Here is a 19,283-nt window from a genome sequence, read left to right on the forward strand (position 1 = left end):
ACTAAGCTTTCTATTTAGAGGTTCTGAAAAGATTGCATAACAGTGTGCAACAAAAAAGGCCTGATTTGTGGCAGATGGGGGATGGGTTTTGCCACCACGATAATGTACCTGCTCATGCAGCCATCTCAGTGCACCAGTTTTTAGCTAAAAGGGCATGCCTCTCTCGCCCCATGCACCTGGCTCACCTGACCTCACTCTGAGCGACTTCTTTTCATTTCCACGAATGAAAAGGGGCATGAAAGGCCAGCAATTTGATGATGTAGAAGAAATGAAGAAAAAACTAAGGAAGTGCTGTCAGCCACCCAAATAGGAGTTTGAAAAGGGTTTCCAAGGAAGGAATGGCAGATTTGTCAAATGTATTAAGTATAATGGAAAGTACTTTGAAAGTGATAGGTGTCTTGTCAAAAAATTAAGTACACAGCTTTGGAAAATTTTTGTTTCTTTATGGGGGTTCTATATATATGCATGCATTTATATGTGTATATATACATACACAGCACGTTCTTGATATAAATCTATGTGTGTGTGTGTGTGTACATACATAACAGAGCTCATACAGCTGTAGAAGTAGGTAAGGACAGTGTGGCTTTAAGTCAGCCAGTCAGATTTTAAACTGGAAGCTTCTCCTGACTTGAGTAGCTTCAGCTTCTATACCACAGGCTGTAGAAGTAGATGAATCTCGGGTCAGCAAATCAGGCTGTGACAGGAGAGAGAAACGAAATCAAGGTTGGCAGGTCAGATAGCAGGTTGCTGATTGCTCTATGGATCGGCAGCCATTATGGCAGGCCGCTGGTTCAAGTACAAAGAATAAGAGACAGACAAGTCAGATACAGGACTCAGACGCAAAAAAGCCAGCAAGTGTCTCCTCAACCTCCGCTTAAATATGAATTAGGCCCCACTCTGAGTAAACTTCCTCTCAGGTGTATTGGTGCTGTTACCTGAGTAAGAGGATTGTACTCCACCTTAATCTGATTAGCTGATCACAGCAGATCCCATTATGGGATACATTGTGTTATACAACATCATAGGGATTACTAGGCCTCAGTTACCAACCCCCTGAGAATTCTGATCTGGTCAAGGTGATACAAAACCTAACTATGACAGTTAGTTCTCTATTTTTGGTTGTTTTCTTTGTCACTAGCTAGAGTCTTGTTATTCTTAATGATTGTTTCAAAGAAACAACTTCTGATTGTATTGGTTCTATTATCTTTCTGTTTTTAATTTTATTTCTGGGTGATCTTTGCTATTTCCCTTTTTCTGGTACATTAAGGCTTCTTTTTGGTCTCCTCTTTCTAGTTTCTAGAATTATCAAGTTAGGCTGTTAATTGGAGATCCCTTCACCCTCTCCTTCCTGTTTATTGCTGTAAGTTTCCCTCTGCACACTGTCTTCTCTGAATATTGTATGTTGTGCTTTCATTTTCATCAGATTTTTAAAATGTGTGATTTCTCTTTTGATATTTACCGTGACCCACTATTAGTTTCATAGTATGTTAATTAATTTCCATATTTTCAGGGTTTTTTCTGTTACTGATTTCTGGTTTCACTCACTTGTGATCAGAGAAAATACTTCATATGATTTCAATTTTTAAAAATTTATCAAGACTTGCTTGGATTTGACTCAATGGCAATGGGGTAGAACAAGATCTCTCAATTTTATCTTAGTCAGTAAAATTGCTGGCATTACCCTTAATGAAGACTCTCTTTAGGATACCTGGTCATTCATTCTCCAGGAGACCTTTGTTTCTCATCAACCTTTCCTCTTCCACTTCCAGAATTATATTTTTCCTTTCTCCTGAGGCCTGTTTTTGAGCCCATCATTTGCATATTTACTCAGTTTATGAGTGGTGTCATTGACTACTTCATTTCCGTGCAGTTTGTTATTTCTAGCTTCCAGCTACTGGATCTAATAGTTTACACACCCAGATCTGTGCCTAAATTGTGAGTAATATCCACAACAGTATCCCCAACATTCCACTCATGAGGAGGAGTCCAGGGTCCCAGCACGAGCTCCCAGATACAGTCTACCTGGTTCCCAGGGTTGGACCAATCCTCACCACTGGGATCCTGTTTGGCCTCACTTTTCATCGTTTTTCCACCTGCTATTTGCCAAGGGTTCTGCCTCCCTCCCTCCCTCCCTCGTTCTTGCTGCGTCCTCTTCTGTGGTGGGAAAGCAATAAAAGGCTGGATCATCTTCACGTGCTGGTGATCTGGTGCTTCACAGCAGATCTCCCAGAATGACCACAGTGTTCTCCTTGCATCTCCATTATTGCCCAACACGTTCACTTCCATGTGTTGCTACATAATACCCAGGCTTTCTTAATCATACCGTGTTTTTATTTTTAAACTTCCTTGCCCCTTTATCTGACCGTTCTCTGTTGCTGTTGATGCTTGTTTAGTTCAGTTTACATAAAAGCTCCAGTGGGTCAGTTTTGCTTTGTGTTATGTATGTGTTTTGGTGGTTCCTAAGGCTTAATAAACCAATACTAGGGAGTATCTTACAACATATAAAGAAAGATTAGCATTGAGGGTCTCAGAAACAGACCAAAACTCAACTTCAGAAAAGCTCCCTGCTTGAGCAAATCTCCCAGAATTTGGTGAATTCTTCTGTACTTGCTGAGGATTATTTGAAAACCAGCACATTGTTAGGCTCTCTCTTTTCTGGTGCTTTTACGTAGTCAATAAAACACAAATAAGCATCTCTCTGCCATTTTATAGTTTCATCCACCATCTATCTCATGTCAGCAAGAATTCTCTTTGTATCATATCTGCTTCTGAATCCAGCTTGAATTTCTGGCAGCTCACCGTTGATGTCCTGTTGTAACCATTTTTGAAATATTTTCATCAAAATTTTACCGGCATGTGTTATCAGTGAAAATTTTATCATTTCCATTCTGTTGCATCACTTCATTTTTCTTTGGAATGGCCAGAAGTATGGATTTCTTCCAGTGGGTTGACCGGGCAGCTGTCTTCCAGATTTCTTGGTGAGTGAGTGTTTCCTGTATTTTGTCAGTTCCCAGAGCCTGGTGTTTCTCTAGTGCCTTTAATGCAGCTTGGGCTTCTTCCTTCAGTACTATTGGTTCTTGGTCCGATGCCACCTCTGGAAATGGTTGAATGTCAACCTATTCTTTTGATACCATAACTCTGTGTATTCTTTCCATCTTTATTTAAATGATTTTATTGGGGGCTCATACAACTCTTATCACAATCCATACATAAATCTATTGTTTCAAGCACATTTTTATGTTTGTTTCCTTCATCAATCTCAAAACATGTTCTTTCTACTTGAGCCTATGGTATCTGCTCCACATGTTTTCCCTCCCTCCCGCCACACCCTCCCTCATGAACACTTGATAATTTAGCACTGTGCAACATCTATCTGCCTTCACTGACTTTTCTCTTGTCCATCCTGCAGGGAGGGGTGTTATATGTAGATTCTTGTTACTGGTTCCCCCTTTTTACCCCATCTTCCTTCTACCCTCCTGGTTTTGCCACTCTCATCACTGGTCCTGAAGGGATTCCCTGTGTTTCCAGTTCCTGTCTGTATCAGTGTATATCCTGTGGGTCTAGCTGGATTTGTAAGGTAGAATTGGAATCATGATAGTGGGGGTGGGGGTCGGGGAGAGGAAGCATTTAAGAACTAGAGGAAAGTTGTATGTTTCATCGTTGACTGGCTCTTCTCCTCCCTGTGACCCTTCTGTAAGGCGTTCCCAATCTGTACTCCGCCTCATTCACAATGATTTGATTTTTTTGTTCTTTGATACCTTAAACCTGATCACACAGGCTGCTGTGCTTTTTCCATGTGGGCTTTGTTGTTTCTGAGCTAGAGGGCCACTTGTATACCTTCAAGACTTTATGACTTCAGATGCCATATCTTTTGATAGTCGAGCACTATCAGCTTTCTTCACCACATTTGCTTATGCACACATTTTTCTTCAGTGATCATGTCAGGAAGGTGAGCATCATGGAATGCCAATTTAACAGAACAAAATGTTCTTGCATTGAGGGAGTACTTGAGTGGAAGCCCAATGTCCATTTGCTAACTTAATACTAAACCTATAATATGTGCACATAGATCTATTTTCCCATTGTCATATATAAATATATTTACATATGTCCATGCCTGTATTTAGACCTCTGTAAGTGCCCTTTGCCTCCTGGACACCCCCTTACTGAAGGGTTGTGGAAAGTAGATGAGCCAGTCTGGGTTCAGGGTAGCAACGATGAAACATATAACTTTCCTCTAGTTCTTAATGCTTCCTTCCCACAATATCATAATCCCAATCCCACCTTACAAAGCTGGCTAGACCAGAGGATGTACATTGGTACAGATAGAAACTGGAAACACAGGGAATCCAGGGTAGATGACCCCTTCAGGACCAATGGTGAGAGTGGCGATGCCTGGAGGGTAGAAGGAATGTGGGGTGGAAAGGGGGAACCGACTACAAGAATCTACGAATAGCCTCCTCCCTTGGGGATGGACAGCAGAGAAGTGGGCAGGGGGAGATGTCAGACAGTGTAACATATGACATAATAATTTATGAATTATGAAGGATTCATGAGGGAGGGGAAGGAGGCAGGAGGGGCACAAAAGGAGGAGCCAATATTAAGGACTGAAGTAGAAGGCAAATTTTTTGAGAATGATGATGGCAACAAATGTACATATGTGCTTGACACAATGGATGGATGTATAGATTGTGATAAGAATTGTATGAGCTCCCAGTAAAATGATTAAAAAAAAGATTAAGTGACTGGTCACTACACATACACTGGGAATAGGATAAAATTTTCAATAACATTCATTCACAAAGCCAGGACTATACCTTCCAGATTAACATATGTGACAAAAAAGCAAAGAGAGAATACAAACAGTAACTATATGATAGTCCTGGGACACCATTCACAGGGTATTCCCAAAGCAAGAGATCCAGACTGAAATCCAACAAACTCAAATTCCAGAGTATTAAGATAGCAGTCATCTGCATCTTTGGACACTAGAGCACTTTGCCCTAAGTCCAAGGGAGTATGTTTTAAAGCACTTTCTTAAACCTGTTTCAGGCGAATCTAAGGTAAATCCCACTGATTTGGAAAGCCACTAAGGAGCTAATAAGGTCTAGTGGGCTTTATCTTATCAGCTCCTTAGTGACTTTCCAAATCGGATCCTTCTGATGTGGCCCATGGAGGATGTTGTGAGCCTGGAAAGAACAGAGTCTAAAATCCTAGATGACTACAGCATCCAGTCTGGATCACCAAGGACTGGATAGAAACCAGGTCAAAAGTGTCCAGTTAGGAATGTAATACCAGGCGTATTCTCTCCTTGGGTTCTATAAGTACCGTTAAGCATGTTTCCCCCCAGATGGCATCTTGCTCTACCCAGTTTACCCATCAACGAAAGTGTAATTGCCTTTTCCAAGACAGACCCGTCTCCCCCTCATGTCTTGACTTGAGTTTCCAGGATGGTTTGCTAATCACTCTCGTAGGAGTATCTGTTGAATTTGGGTGACCGTAGGACAATGTTGTATGGCAGCAACTGATTGGTCGTCTCCCTCCTTCCTCCCTTCCCATCTTGAGAAATTGATCCCAGTGGAGGGGACGTGTCTTCCGTTGAAGTGGTTTGTAAGATGCAATTGTAAAGAGGGCAATATATAGTGCACGGGTACTATACTGGCTCACTACCTTGTTTGGGAGGCCAGATTTCATGACAAAAAGATGATTACATGACCCAAGAGCAGAATTCTGCCTTTATCTTGGTGTTTATCCTTATAGTAGTGTGCCAGTCCTTTTGTGATTGACTAACTTTACGAAGCATAATCATTTCCAGGCCCATCTATGTAATGGGGTGTTTCATGGTTTCATCACTGTTTTTCAGGGGCACATAATTTCCATGTGTACCAGAGTTTCTTCCTCCATTCTTTTACTGATGGGCATTTGGGCTCTTTCCAGCCTCTTGCTATTGTGAACAGTGCTACGGTGAATGTAGGAGAACACATGTCTGGGGTCTGTCTCTTACTTCTTTGGGGTATATGACAAGCAGAGGTGTTGCTGGGTCTAATGCTACTTGCTTCAGGTAGTCTCATAGCGTTCCCCACTGGTTGTAAATGTTTACAAGACTACCAGCCATGTATAAGAGTTTCAAATGCTCCATGCCCTCTCTAGCATTTGTCATTCTCTGTTGTGTGTTTCAATTGCTATTGTGAGGAGTGTACGGTAATAACTCATTGTTGTTTTGATTTGCATTTCCTGGGTGGCTAGGAAATGGTGAGCATATCTTCATGTATGTGTTAGTCATTCACAAGCCAGCTTTGGTGAATGTCTATTTTATGTCCTTTGCCCACCTTTCAATTGGACTAATTTTTTTCTTAGAAAAATTCCATAGATTTTGGTAACAAGTCTCTCGTTAGTTGTGTCATTGTTACCCCACCACCCCAATCTGTGAGTTCTCATTTTACTATTTTGATGAAATTTTTTGAGGTGCATAAGTGTTTTATTTTAGTAGGTCCCAGGCATCTGTGTTGTCTTTTGCTCTGTGTGCTTCCTTTATTAGATTTGCTAGTCCATGTATGCCCTGCAATAGACCCCTTAAGTTTCTAATTGATGATCCTGATAGCTCTGGGGTTTACATTTAGGTCTGTAATCCAGTTTAAGTTTGTTTTTGTACATGGAGTGAGGTATGGGTCCTGTTTCATTCTTCTGCAGATGGAGATCCAAGTTTTCACCCACTTTCCTGTTGCCCATCCTCCAGGGAGGAGGTTATATGTAGATCACTGAGGGGTCTACGGGGCCATCCCCAATCAAAGCCAAACTGACAACCCCGCCTCCATTTCCCCTAGAAGTATGCGCTACAGAGGACAACACTTAGCCTACAGGTTGGGGAGAGGGGCTGGCCCGCCATGCCCATATGGAAGTGTAAACCCAAAGGAAAAAGGGAGTGAGGGTTTAGACTGGATACTGGCACACCAAGTCCTGAGGAGGACGGCCCTGCATGCTGCTGCTAAGGCACAGAGAGGACTGTAGGGCTGACAACAGCTTGAGACATGGTGTCCCCTCACTGGAACATATTGTGAATGAGGACAATACTCGGGACACCCAGCAGGGAGTGAGTCGGGCCTGACCATCCCCACAATGGGATGAACCAGGAAGGAAACAGAACAGATCAGCAATGGGAGCATTGCCAAGCCACGAAGCCCTTGCAGTGTCCCCACAATAGATTTCAGGCTAGGAGGGGCAGTTCTCAGAACCCCTCTAGACTGGTGGGGAGATAATCATAAAGGTCAGCAGACAGATTTGGAATTTTGTATGTGTTTTCAGGGGGGTTTTCTAGGTTTCCCCCCTTTTTTTGTTTTCCCTTTTTATTCAGTCTTTTGTTTTCTTTTTGCTTTGTCTCTTTTATTGCTTTGCCTACCAATATAAGATAGGTTTGGGAAGAAAGCCCAAGGAGAAAGTAAAGGGACCGGCATTTCTGGAGGGACTTGGGAGAGGAGACAGTGGGAGGAAAGGAGTGGTGAGCAAACGATGCCATAGACAGGAAACAACTAGGGAATTAAAAGGAACAACAAGGAGGACATAGAGATCCTGGTGGTGGTGGTGCAGCAACGGCAATCTAGCTGAGAGAAGAAGGGCACGCATGATGTTGGGAAAGGAGGAAGGTAAAAAGAAAACAGGAACGATCTAGGAAGCAAATCTAAGGATACAGGAATAAACATAGGTGTGCACTTATGAAAATATATTAATAAAAATCGAGGTATTGGCCTATGTACATATATTTACATAGCGATAAATTAAGGAAGTGGATGGACTTTGGGCCTCTGCTTAAGTCCTCCCTCAACACAAGAACACTTTGTTCTAACAACCCAGCATTCAGTGATGCTCACCCTCCCAGCATAATAGCTGAAGGCAAAATGAATGCATAAGCAAATGAGGTAAAGAAAGCTGATGATGCCCAGCTATAAAAAGATAAAACATCTGGGTTCTTAAAAAACTGATGGTAAACTTGCAGCCATCTAGCAAAGAAGCAACAAATCCCATATGAAAGGGCCCTAGCCTGTAAGATCATGAGGTGTTGACAGAATCAGGTAGGCACCAGAAGACTGCAAACAAACAAAAACCCCCATATTGTTTAGGATAAAAGGGGTTGGAGCAGAGCCCCAAAACCCATCTGTAGACGGGAGGACATACCCTCACAGAAGGGTCACAACAAAAGGATGAGGCAACCAGAGCACAGTATAACACTAATGAAATGTACAACATACCTCTGTATCTTTAAGGCTTCCTCACCCCCCTCTATCATGATCCCAGTTCTGCCAATCAGTTGTGCGTAGGCAAGAGCATGTATACAGGTACAGATAAAGGATCATGACACACAGAATCAAGGTCAGACCAACCCCTCAGGAACAGAAACCGAAGGGTACCAGGAGGGTAGATGGAAGGTAGGGGTAGAAAGGGGAAACCGATCACAATGATTGCTGTATAATACTGCTCCCCAGGGGGGTAAACAACATAAATGTGGTGAAGGGACACAGCACTCAGTATAAGATAGGAAATCAAGGGGTCACGAGAGTGGGAGTGTAGGAAAAGAGAAGAATTGAACCAAGAGTTCAAAAAGAAAGTAACTGTTTAGAAAATGATGGCAACAAATGATAGTGGTATAAATGAGCTTGATACAATTGATGTCATGGACTGTTAGAAGAGCTGTGAGGTAGTTAGTTTGCTGTGACAAGCTGGCCGATAAACACATGTGGGGCGAATTGAAAGGGAGAGGGATAAGTGGTTCAGGGATCCACGCCTTTCTAATGCTGGGGTGCCTTGCTTTATGATGGTCAGATCCGGATGCAGCTCCCTTAGCCAGTTCCCTGCTTTAGCTCCCAAGAATAATTTCCTGAAAGACATCCCTGAGGAGAAGCCACATGGACCTAGTAGACACGATGCCGGTGCAGAGATGCTTACACATTCACTGAATCGGCTTTCCTCCTCCAGTCAACATCATGGTGTCTGGTTTGTGAGATGGAGGAGGACTTTGTGGTTTGATACTGGATAAAGGGGTTGAGGGATTAATTTTGGACTTGTGGGTTTTGGCAGGACAGGTTTGGGATTTTTGCTTGATGCACACTATATATAAACTATATAAAGCACTTTATATAAACTATATAAAACTCTCCCTTAGACATGAGTTTCACTGTAGTTCTTTCCCTAAAGTACCCTGACTAACACATTGTGGTACCTTAGGAGTGGTGTACTGGAGAAACTAGCCATAAGATGGAGAGTAGATGTTTGTCTGACCTCTCCCTCATGGTAGTTTTCCTTCTCTGTCTAGCCAGTGGTCAGACAAAGCCACCCTTTATTCAATAGATTACTGGGGAAACTATGGGAAGTATGAGAGCAGAAAGTTTGTAAGCCCACTTGCTTTGAGCCAACAAAATTTGATCTTTACATGGGCTTAGGAAACACCTTAGAAGACAGCTATGCAGAGAATTGATTTATATGCGAAACAGTGCTTTCCTGTACTCAGGAACCACAAGTCTTCGCCAACACTAAAAAAATCTGGGAGTACAAAGAAAATACCTCCCAGGGAATGGGTGTAAAAGGGAGCTTATGAGCAGGCTGACGGTTTGCAAGGTGACCACGTGAATCTACTTGCTCAGTAGAAGTTGGAGAAATGTAGTAATAAAAACACTAATTGAGTTTGGCCTCTGACACTTGTGTATTTGGTTTACAGGAGAAATGGAGAATATGAGAGTGAATCAACAAAAATTCATGATCTAGCATGAGTAACCCAAGCTTCTTGAATATTGGAGAGAGCTCATGGTCTACAAGCAAGGTGATCTGTGGACACCGTAGAGCTGAGGAAGGCATGGGTTGACCAGAACCCCAACAGATGGCGGATTTTCGAGGCTGTGAACTGGTGTGGATCATGGCTGACTTTATGAATGGCTTGTTCGGTTTTGACTTTGTTGATGGACGCAAAATTCAATAGGTTCCTATTGGAATGAAGATTTATTCAGGTCGAAAATGATTTTTTCCTCTGAGAAAAGGTTTGATCTAAGAGGGCCGTAGATTAAGCAAACAGCGAAAATATGAGGTACAAGTGCATGGAGTAGATGGCTTAAAAACATTCCAGAGGGAGGAACATAATCAGAGGCTTATAGAATTAAGTTATTGGTGTCACGTAATTTCAATTCTGAATGGGTGCCAGGATGGCAAGTGTGGATATAGTTCGTGGATTGTGCCAACCTGGGCGATACACACGTGCGGTTAAATGAAGGGCGGAGGGATCAATGGCTCCTTGAGCATTGCCATTCTAGTTGGGCCTCTTCATTTCTGAATGTGGGAGCAGGGTGCAGCTGCCTCAGCTTCTTACCTGCTTTAGCTGTCAAGGCTCCTTTCCGGCAAGACGTCCCTGAGCCGAAGACACATGGACCTACCCATAGGAAGCCCAGGCTGTTGGAGTAGCCGTGCAGAGATATGCTGACATATCCAATGCCCACGCTGCTCTGCTTACACATTCAATGCCTCAGCTCTCCTCCCACAGCCAGCAACATGTCGTCTGTTTTGAAAGATGGAGGAGGACATTGCAATTGGTGTTGGACATGTGGGTTAATGGGTTATTGTCGGATTTGTGGGTTTGGACCACACTGATTTCGGATGTCTGCTTGATGAACACTTAACCTTGTTATATGAGTCTGACTTAGACATGAGTTTCTGTGTCCCTGTTTCTCTACGAGAGCCAGAGTCACAAATAGGATACCTAGCAGTGGGGCAATGGAAAAACTCACCTTAAGATGGAGAGTAGGTATTTGTTTGACCTTGCCCTCATGGTAATTCTTCTTCCTTGTCTATGTAGAGGTCAGACAAAGCCACCCTTTACTCGGTTGTTTTCTGGGGAAAATATGGGAAGTGGGAAAAATGAAAGTTTGTAAGCCCACATGCTTAGAGCCACCAAAATTGGGTGATCTTTAGCTGGGTTAAGCTACCTCTGGGAAGACTGCTGTGCAGTGAATTAGATGCCCACCAGTGCTTTCGTGTACTCAGGAACCATAAGCCTTTGCCAGAAGTTAAAATAAAATCTGAGAGTAGGGAGAAAACATCTCCCTGGACTGTGTGTTAAAGAGAGCCTGTGAGCAGGCTGAATTGCTTGCTGGGTGACCACGTGGATCTTCATATGGAGTGGAGGTCGGAGAACTGCAGCAATAAAAGGACTGCTTGTGTATGGGCCCAGTTACCTGTGGATTTGGTTTACCTGAAAAGGAGAAAAAGAGGGTGATTCGACTAAAGTTCACTACGTCGCATCAGGAGCCCAGGCTTGTTGAACATTGGCGAGAGCCCATGGTCTACAAGCAAGGAGACCGGTGGACACCCCGTGGAGGCTGAGTGAGGTAGCCGGCACGGGTCGACCAGAAGCCCACCATAGGGCCATATTGGAGACTGTGAACTGGTGCCTAAGAGTGCTGACTTTATGCACGGCCTGTCCGGCTTTGATTTTGCCGATGGACACAGACTTTGAAAGGTTCCTATTGGAATGAAGATTTCTTCATAGCGAGCAATGATTGTTTCCTCTGAGCATTGGTTTTATATTAGTGGGCCATAGACAAAGTGGATAGCTAAAATTTGGCGTATAAAGGCACAGAGTAGTTGGCTTACAAACTTTCCGAGTGGGGGAACATTCCATAAGTTTTAGAATTAAGGTCTGATGTAACTTAATTCCATGTTGGGTTTAAAGAATTTTGAACGGGTGCCTGGTTCGCAAATGTGGATTTAGTTCGTGGATTGTGCCAACCTGGGCGATACACACGTGCGGTTAAATGAAGGGCGGAGAGATCAATGGCTCCTTGATCATTGCCATTCTAGTTGGGTCTCTACATTTCTGAATGTGGGAGCAGGGTGCAGCTGCCTCAGCTTGTTCCCTGCTTTAGCTGTCAAGGCTCCTTTCCGGCAAGACGTCCCAGAGCCGAAGACACATGGACCTACCAAGAGGAAACCCGGGCTGCTGGAGTAGCCATGCAGAGATATGCTGACATATCCACTGCCCAGGCTGCTCTGCTTACACATTCACTGCCTGGGCTCTCCTCCTTCAGCCAGCAACATGTCGAATGTTTTGAAAGATGGAGGAGGACATTGCAATTGGTGTTGGACATGTGGGTTAATGGGTTATTGTCGGACTTGTGGGTTTGGACCACACTGCTTTCGGATGTCTGCTTGATGAACACTTAACCTTGATATATGAGTCTCACTTAGACATAAGTTTCTGTGCCCCTGTTTCTCTACAAGAGCCAGAGTCACAAATAGGATACCTAGCAGTGGGGCAATGGAAAAACTCATCTTAAGATGGAGAGTAGCTATTTGTTTGACCTTGCCTCATGGTAATTCTACTTCCTTGTCTATCCAGAAGTCAGACAAAGCTACCCTGTACTCGGTTGTTTTCTGGGGAAACTATGGAAAGGTGGAAAAATGAAAGTTTGTAAGCCCACTTGCTTTGAACCACTAAAATGGGGTTATCTTTAGCTGGGTTTAGACCACCTCTGGGTAGACAGCTATGCAGTGAAATAGATGCCCACTAGTGCTTTCGTGAACTCAGGAACCATAAGCCTTTGCCAGAAGTTAAAAAAAAACATCTGGGAGTAGGGAGAAAACATCTCCCAGGGACTGTGTGTTAGAGAGACTGTGAGCAGGCTGAATTACTTTCTGGGTGACCTCGGGGATCTACATATGGAGTGGAGGTCGGAGAAATGCAGCAATAAAAGGACTGCTTGCGTATGGGCACGGATACCTGTGGATTTGGTTTACCTGAAAAGGAGAACACGAGGGTGACTCGAGTAAAGTTCACCATGTGCATCAGGACCCCAGGCTTGATGAATAGTGGCGAGAGCCCATGGTCTACAAGCAAGGTGACCGGTGGATACCCCATGAAGGCTGAGCGAGGTCCCCGGTACGGGTCGACAAGAAGCACACCATTGGACGATATTGGAGACTGTGAACTGGTGCCTAAGAGTGCTGACTTTATGCACGGCGTGTCCGGCTTTGATTTTGCCGATGGACACAGACTTTGAATGGTTCCTATTGGAATGAAGATTTCTTCATGGCGAGCAATGATATTTCCTCTGAGCACTTGTTTTATATTTTGGGCCATAGATAAAGTGAATAGCTAAAATTTGGCGTATGATGGCACAGAGTAGTTGGCTTACAATCTTTCTGAGTGGGGAAACATTCCATAAGTTTTAGAATTAAGGTCCTGGTGTTACTTAATTCCATGTTGTGGTTAAAGAATTTTGAACGGGTGGCAGGGTTCGCAAATGTGGATTTAGTTCGTGGATTGTGCCAACCTGGGCGATACACACGTGCGGTTAAATCAAGGGCGGAGGGATCAATGGCTCCTTGAGCATTGCCATTCTTGTTGGGTCTCTTCATTTCTGAACATGGGAGCAGGGTGCAGCTGCCTCACCTTGTTCCCTGCTTTAGCTGACAAGGCTCCTTTCCGGCAAGACGTCCCTGAGCCGAAGACACATGGACCTACCCAGAGGAAGCCCGGGCTGTTGGAGTAGCCGTGTAGAGATATGCTGACATATCCACTGCCCACGCTGCTCTGCTTACACATTCACTGCCTCATCTCTCCTCCTTCAGCCAGCAACATGTCATCTGTTTTGAAAGATGGAGGAGGACACTGCAATTGGTTTTGATATGTGGGTTAATGGGTTAATGTCGGACTTGGGGCTTTGGACCACACTGCTTTCGGATGTCTGCTTGATGAACACTTAACCTTTATATATGAGTCTCACTTAGACATGAGTTTCTGTGCCCCTGTTTCTCTACGAGAGCCAGAGTCACAAATAGGATACCTAGCAGTGGGGCAATGGAAAAACTCATCTTAAGATGGAGAGTAGCTATTTGTTTGACTTTGCCCTCATGGTAATTCTTCTTCCTTGTCTATCCAGAGGTCAGACAAAGCCACCCTTTACTCGGTTGTTTTCTGGGGAAAATATGGGAAGTGGGAAAAATGAAAGTTTGTAAGCCCACATGCTTAGAGCCACCAAAATTGGGTGATCTTTAGCTGGGTTAAGCTACCTCTGGGAAGACTGCTGTGCAGTGAATTAGATGCCCACCAGTGCTTTCGTGTACTCAGGAACCATAAGCCTTTGCCAGAAGTTAAAATAAAATCTGAGAGTAGGGAGAAAACATCTCCCTGGACTGTGTGTTAAAGAGAAGCTGTGAGCAGGCTGAATTGCTTGCTGGGTGACCACGTGGATCTTCATATGGAGTGGAGGTCGGAGAACTGCAGCAATAAAAGGACTGCTTGTGTATGGGCCCAGTTACCTGTGGATTTGGTTTACCTGAAAAGGAGAAAAAGAGGGTGATTCGACTAAAGTTCACTACGTCGCATCAGGAGCCCAGGCTTGTTGAACATTAGCGAGAGCCCATGGTCTACAAGCAAGGAGACCGGTGGACACACCGTGGAGGCTGAGTGAGGTAGCTGGCACGGGTCGACCAGAAGCCCACCATAGGGCGATATTGGAGACTGTGAACTGGTGCCTAAGAGTGCTGACTTTATGCACGGCCTGTCCGGCTTTGATTTTGCCAATGGACACAGACTTTGAAAGGTTCCTATTGGAATGAAGATTTCTTCATAGCGAGCAATGATTGTTTCCTCTGAGCATTGGTTTTATATTAGTGGGCCATAGACAAAGTGGATAGCTAAAATTTGGCGTATAAAGGCACAGAGTAGTTGGCTTACAAACTTTCCGAGTGGGGGAACATTCCATAAGTTTTAGAATTAAGGTCTGATGTAACTTAATTCCATGTTGGGTTTAAAGAATTTTGAACGGGTGCCTGGTTCGCAAATGTGAATTTAGTTCGTGGATTGTGCCAACCTGGGCGATACACACGTGCGGTTAAATGAAGGGCGGAGAGATCAATGGCTCCTTGATCATTGCCATTCTAGTTGGGTCTCTACATTTCTGAATGTGGGAGCAGGGTGCAGCTGCCTCATCTTGTTCCCTGCTTTAGCTGTCAAGGCTCCTTTCCGGCAAGACGTCCCTGAGCCGAAGACACATGGACCTACCCAGAGGAAGCCCGGGCTGTTGGAGTAGCCGTGTAGAGATATCCTGACATATCCACTGCCCACGCTGCTCTGCTTACACATTCACTGCCTCATCTCTCCTCCTTCACCCAGCAACATGTCATCTGTTTTGAAAGATGGAGGAGGACACTGCAATTGGTTTCGATATGTGGGTTAATGGGTTAATGTCGGACTTGGGGGTTTGGACCACACTGCTTTCGGATGTCTGCTTGATGAACACTTAACCTTTATATATGAGTCTCACTGAGACATGAGTTTCTGTGCCCCTGTTTCTCTACGAGAGCCAGAGTCACAAATAGGATACCTAGCAGTGGGGCAATGGAAAAACTCATCTTAAGATGGAGAGGAACTATATGTTTGACCTTGCCCTCATGGTAATTCTTCTTCCTTGTCGATCCAGAGGTCAGACAAAGCCACCCTTTACTCGGTTGTTTTCTGGGGAAACTAGGGTAAGGGGGAAAAATGAAAGTTTGTAAGCCCATTTGCTTGAGCCACCAAAATGGGGTGATCTTTCGCTGGGTTTTGACCACCTCTGGGAAGACAGGTATGCAGTGAAATAGATGCCCACCAGTTCTTTGGTGTACTCAGAAATCATAAGACTTGGCCAGAAGTAAAAAAAAAAAAATCTGAGATTAGGGAGAAAACATCTCCCTGGGAGTGTGTGTTAAAGAGAGCATGTGAGCAGGCTGAATTGCTTGCTGGGTGTCCACGTGGATCTACGTATGGTGTGGAGATCGGAGAAATGCAGCAATAACAGGATTGCTTGCGTATGGGCACGGATACCTGTGGATTTGTTTACCTGTAAAGGGGAACAAAAGGGGGACTAGAGGAATGTTCACACATCGCATCAGGAGCCCAACTTGTTGAATAGTGGCGAGAGGCCATGGTCTACAGCAAGGTGACCAGTGGACACCCCGTGGAGGCTGAGTGAGGTAGCCGGCACAGGTCGACCAGAAGCCCACCAGAGGGCGATATTGGAGACTGAACTGGTGCCTAAGAGTGCTGACTTTATGCAAGGCCTGTCCGGCTTTGATTTTGCCGATGGACACAGACTGTGAAAGGTTCCTATTAGAATGAAGATTTCTTCATGGCGAGCAATCATTGTTTCCTCTGAGCACTGGTTTTATATTAGTGGGCCATACATAAAGTGAATAGCTAAAATTAGGGGTATAAAGGCACACAGCAGTTGGCTTACAAACTTTCTGAGTTGGGGAACATTCCATAAGGCTTTGAATTAAGTTCCTGATGTTACTTAATTCCATGTTGGGGTTAAAGAATTTTGAACGGGTGCCAGGTTCACAAATGTGGATTTAGTTCGTGGATTGTGCCAACCTGGGTGATACACACGTGCAGTTAAATGAAGGGCGGAGGGATCAATGGCTCCTTGAGCATTGCCATTCTAGTTGGGTCTCTTCTTTTCTGAACGTGGGAGCAGGGTGCAGCTGCCTCATCTTGTTCCCTGCTTTAGCTGACAAGGCTCCTTTCCGGCAAGACGTCCCTGAGCCGAAGACACATGTACTTACCCAAAGGAAGCCCGGGTTGTTGGAGTAGCCGTGCAGAGATATGCTGATATATCCACAGACCACGCGGCTATGCTAACACATTCACTGTCTCGGTCCCCCACCTTCAGCCTGCAACATTTCGTCTGTTTTGAAAGATGAAGGAGGACATTGCAATTGGTTTCGACATGTGGGTTAATGGGTTAATGTCGGACTTGTGGGTTTGGACCACACTGCTTTCAGATGTCTGCTTGATGAACACTTAACCTTTATATATGAGTCTCACTTAGACATGAGTTTCTGTGCCCCTGTTTCTCTACGAGAGCCAGAGTCACAAATAGGATACCTAGCAGTGGGGCAATGGAAAAACTCATTTTAAGATGGAGAGTAGCTATTTGTTTGACTTTGCCCTCATGGTAATTCTTCTTCCTTGTCTATCCAGAGGTCAGACAAAGCCACCCTTTACTCGGTTGTTTTCTGGGGAAAATATGGGAAGTGGGAAAAATGAAAGTTTGTAAGCCCACATGCTTAGAGCCACCAAAATTGGGTGATTTTTAGCTGGGTTCAGCTACCTCTGGGAAGACTGCTGTGCAGTGAATTAGATGCCCACCAGTGCTTTCGTGTACTCAGGAACCAAAAGCCTTTGCCAGAAGTTAAAATAAAATCTGAGAGTAAGGAGAAAACATCTCCCTGGACTGTGTGTTAAAGAGAGCCTGTGGCAGGCTGAATTGCTTGCTGGGTGACCACATGGATCTTCATATGGAGTGGAGGTCGGAGAACTGCAGCAATAAAAGGACTGCTTGTGTATGGGCCCAGATACCTGTGGATTTGGTTTACCTGAAAAGGAGAACACGAGGGTGACTCGAGTAAAGTTCACCATGTCGCATCAGGATCCCAGGCTTGTTGAACATTGGCGAGAGCCCATGGTCTACAAGCAAGGAGACCGGTGGACACCCCGTGGAGGCTGAGTGAGGTAGCTGGCACGGGTCGACCAGAAGCCCACCATAGGGCGATATTGGAGACTGTGAACTAGTGCCTAAGAGTGCTGATTTTATGCACGGCCTGTCCGGCTTTGATTTTGCCGATTGACTCAGACTTTGAAAGGTTCCTATCGGAATGAAGATTTCTTCATAGCGAGCAATGATTGTTTCCTCTGAGCACTGGTTTTATATTAGTGGGCCATAGATAAAGTGGATAGCTAAAATTTGGCGTTTAAAGGCACAGAGTAGTTGGCTTACAAACTTTCCGAGTGGGGCAACATTCCATAAGTTTTAGAATTAAGGTCTGATGTAACTTAATTTCATATTGCGGTTAAAGAATTTTGGACGGGTGCCTGGTTCACAAATGTGGATTTAGTTCGTGGACTGTGCCAACCTGGGCGATACACACATGCGGTTAAATGAAGGGCGGAGTGATCAATGGCTCCTTGATCATTGCCATTCTAGTTGGGTCTCTTCATTTCTGAATGTGCGAGCAGGGTGCAGCTGACTCAGCTTGTTCCCTGCTTTAGCTGTCAAGGCTCCTTTCTGGCAAGATGTCCCTGAGCCGAAGACACATGGACCTACCAAGAGGAAACCAGGGCTGCTGGAGTAGCCATGAAGAGATTTGCTGACATATCCACTGCCCATGCTCCTCTGCTTACACATTCACTGCCTGGGCTCTCCTCCTTCAGCCAGCAACATGTCGAATGTTTTGAAAGATAGTGGAGGACATGGCAATTGGTGTTGGACATGTGGGTTAATGGGTTATTGTCGGACTTGTGGGTTTGGACCACACTGCTTTCGGATGTCTGCTTGATGAACACTTAACCTTGATATATGAGTCTCACTTAGACATGAGTTTCTGTGTCCCTGTTTCTCTACGAGAGCCAGTGTCACAAGTAGGATACCTAGCAGTTGGGCAATGGAAAAACTCATCTTAAGATGGAGAGTAGCTATTTGTTTGACCTTGCCTCATGGTAATTCTACTTCCTTGTCTATCCAGAAGTCAGACAAAGCCACCCTGTACTCGGTTGTTGTCTGGGGAAACTATGGAAAGGTGGAAAAATGAAAGTATGTAAGCCCACTTGCTTTGAACCACTAAAATGGGGTTATCTTTAGCTGGGTTTAGACCACCTCTGGGTAGACAGCTATGCAGTGAAATAGATGCCCACCAGTACTTTCCTGTACTCTGGAACCATATGTCTTTGCCAGAAGTTAAAAAAAATCTGGGAGTAGAGAGAAAACATCTCCCTGGGACTGTGTGTTAAAGAGAGCCTGTGAGCAGGCTGAATTGCTTCCTGAGTGTCCAGGTGGATCTACATATGGTGTGGAGGTCGGAGAAATGCAGCAATAAATGGACTGCTTGCATATGGGCACGGATACCTGTGGATTTGGTTTACCTGAAAAGGAGAACACGAGGGTGATTCGAGTAAAGTTCACCACGTCCCATCAGGAGCCCAACTTGTTGAATAGTGGCGAGAGCCCATGGTCTACAAGCAAGGTGACTGGTGGATACCCCGTGAAGGCTGAGCGAGGTAACTGACACGAGTCGACCCGAAGCCCACCAGAGGATGATATTGGAGACTGTGAACTGGTGCCTAAGAGTGCTGAGTTTATGCACGGCCTGTCCGGCTTTGATTTTCCGATGGAGACAGACTTTGAATGGTTCCTATTGGAATGAAGATTTCTTCATAGCGAGCAATAATTGTTTCCTCTGAGCACTTGTTTTATATTTTGGGCCAT

The 19,283-nt window shown here is 44.6% G+C and overlaps 1 protein-coding gene across 1 annotated transcript in view; it reads left to right on the top strand.

Annotated features, from left to right (window-relative positions):
• LOC142436721 (thyrotropin-releasing hormone-degrading ectoenzyme-like) overlaps nt 1–9,828 on the top strand; it is a 353,287-nt gene extending 343,459 nt beyond the window's left edge. Inside the window, exon 10 of the mRNA XM_075540204.1 lies at nt 9,710–9,828. Coding sequence (XP_075396319.1) covers nt 9,710–9,761 — 52 coding nt within the window. The 3' untranslated portion in view covers nt 9,762–9,828. The remainder of the gene's footprint in view (nt 1–9,709) is intronic.
• Nucleotides 9,829–19,283: the final 9,455 nt, after the last annotated feature.

This window comes from Tenrec ecaudatus, unplaced genomic scaffold (assembly GCF_050624435.1).
Source record: "Tenrec ecaudatus isolate mTenEca1 unplaced genomic scaffold, mTenEca1.hap1 Scaffold_549, whole genome shotgun sequence".
In the NCBI taxonomy this organism is placed as follows: Eukaryota; Metazoa; Chordata; class Mammalia; order Afrosoricida; family Tenrecidae; genus Tenrec; species Tenrec ecaudatus.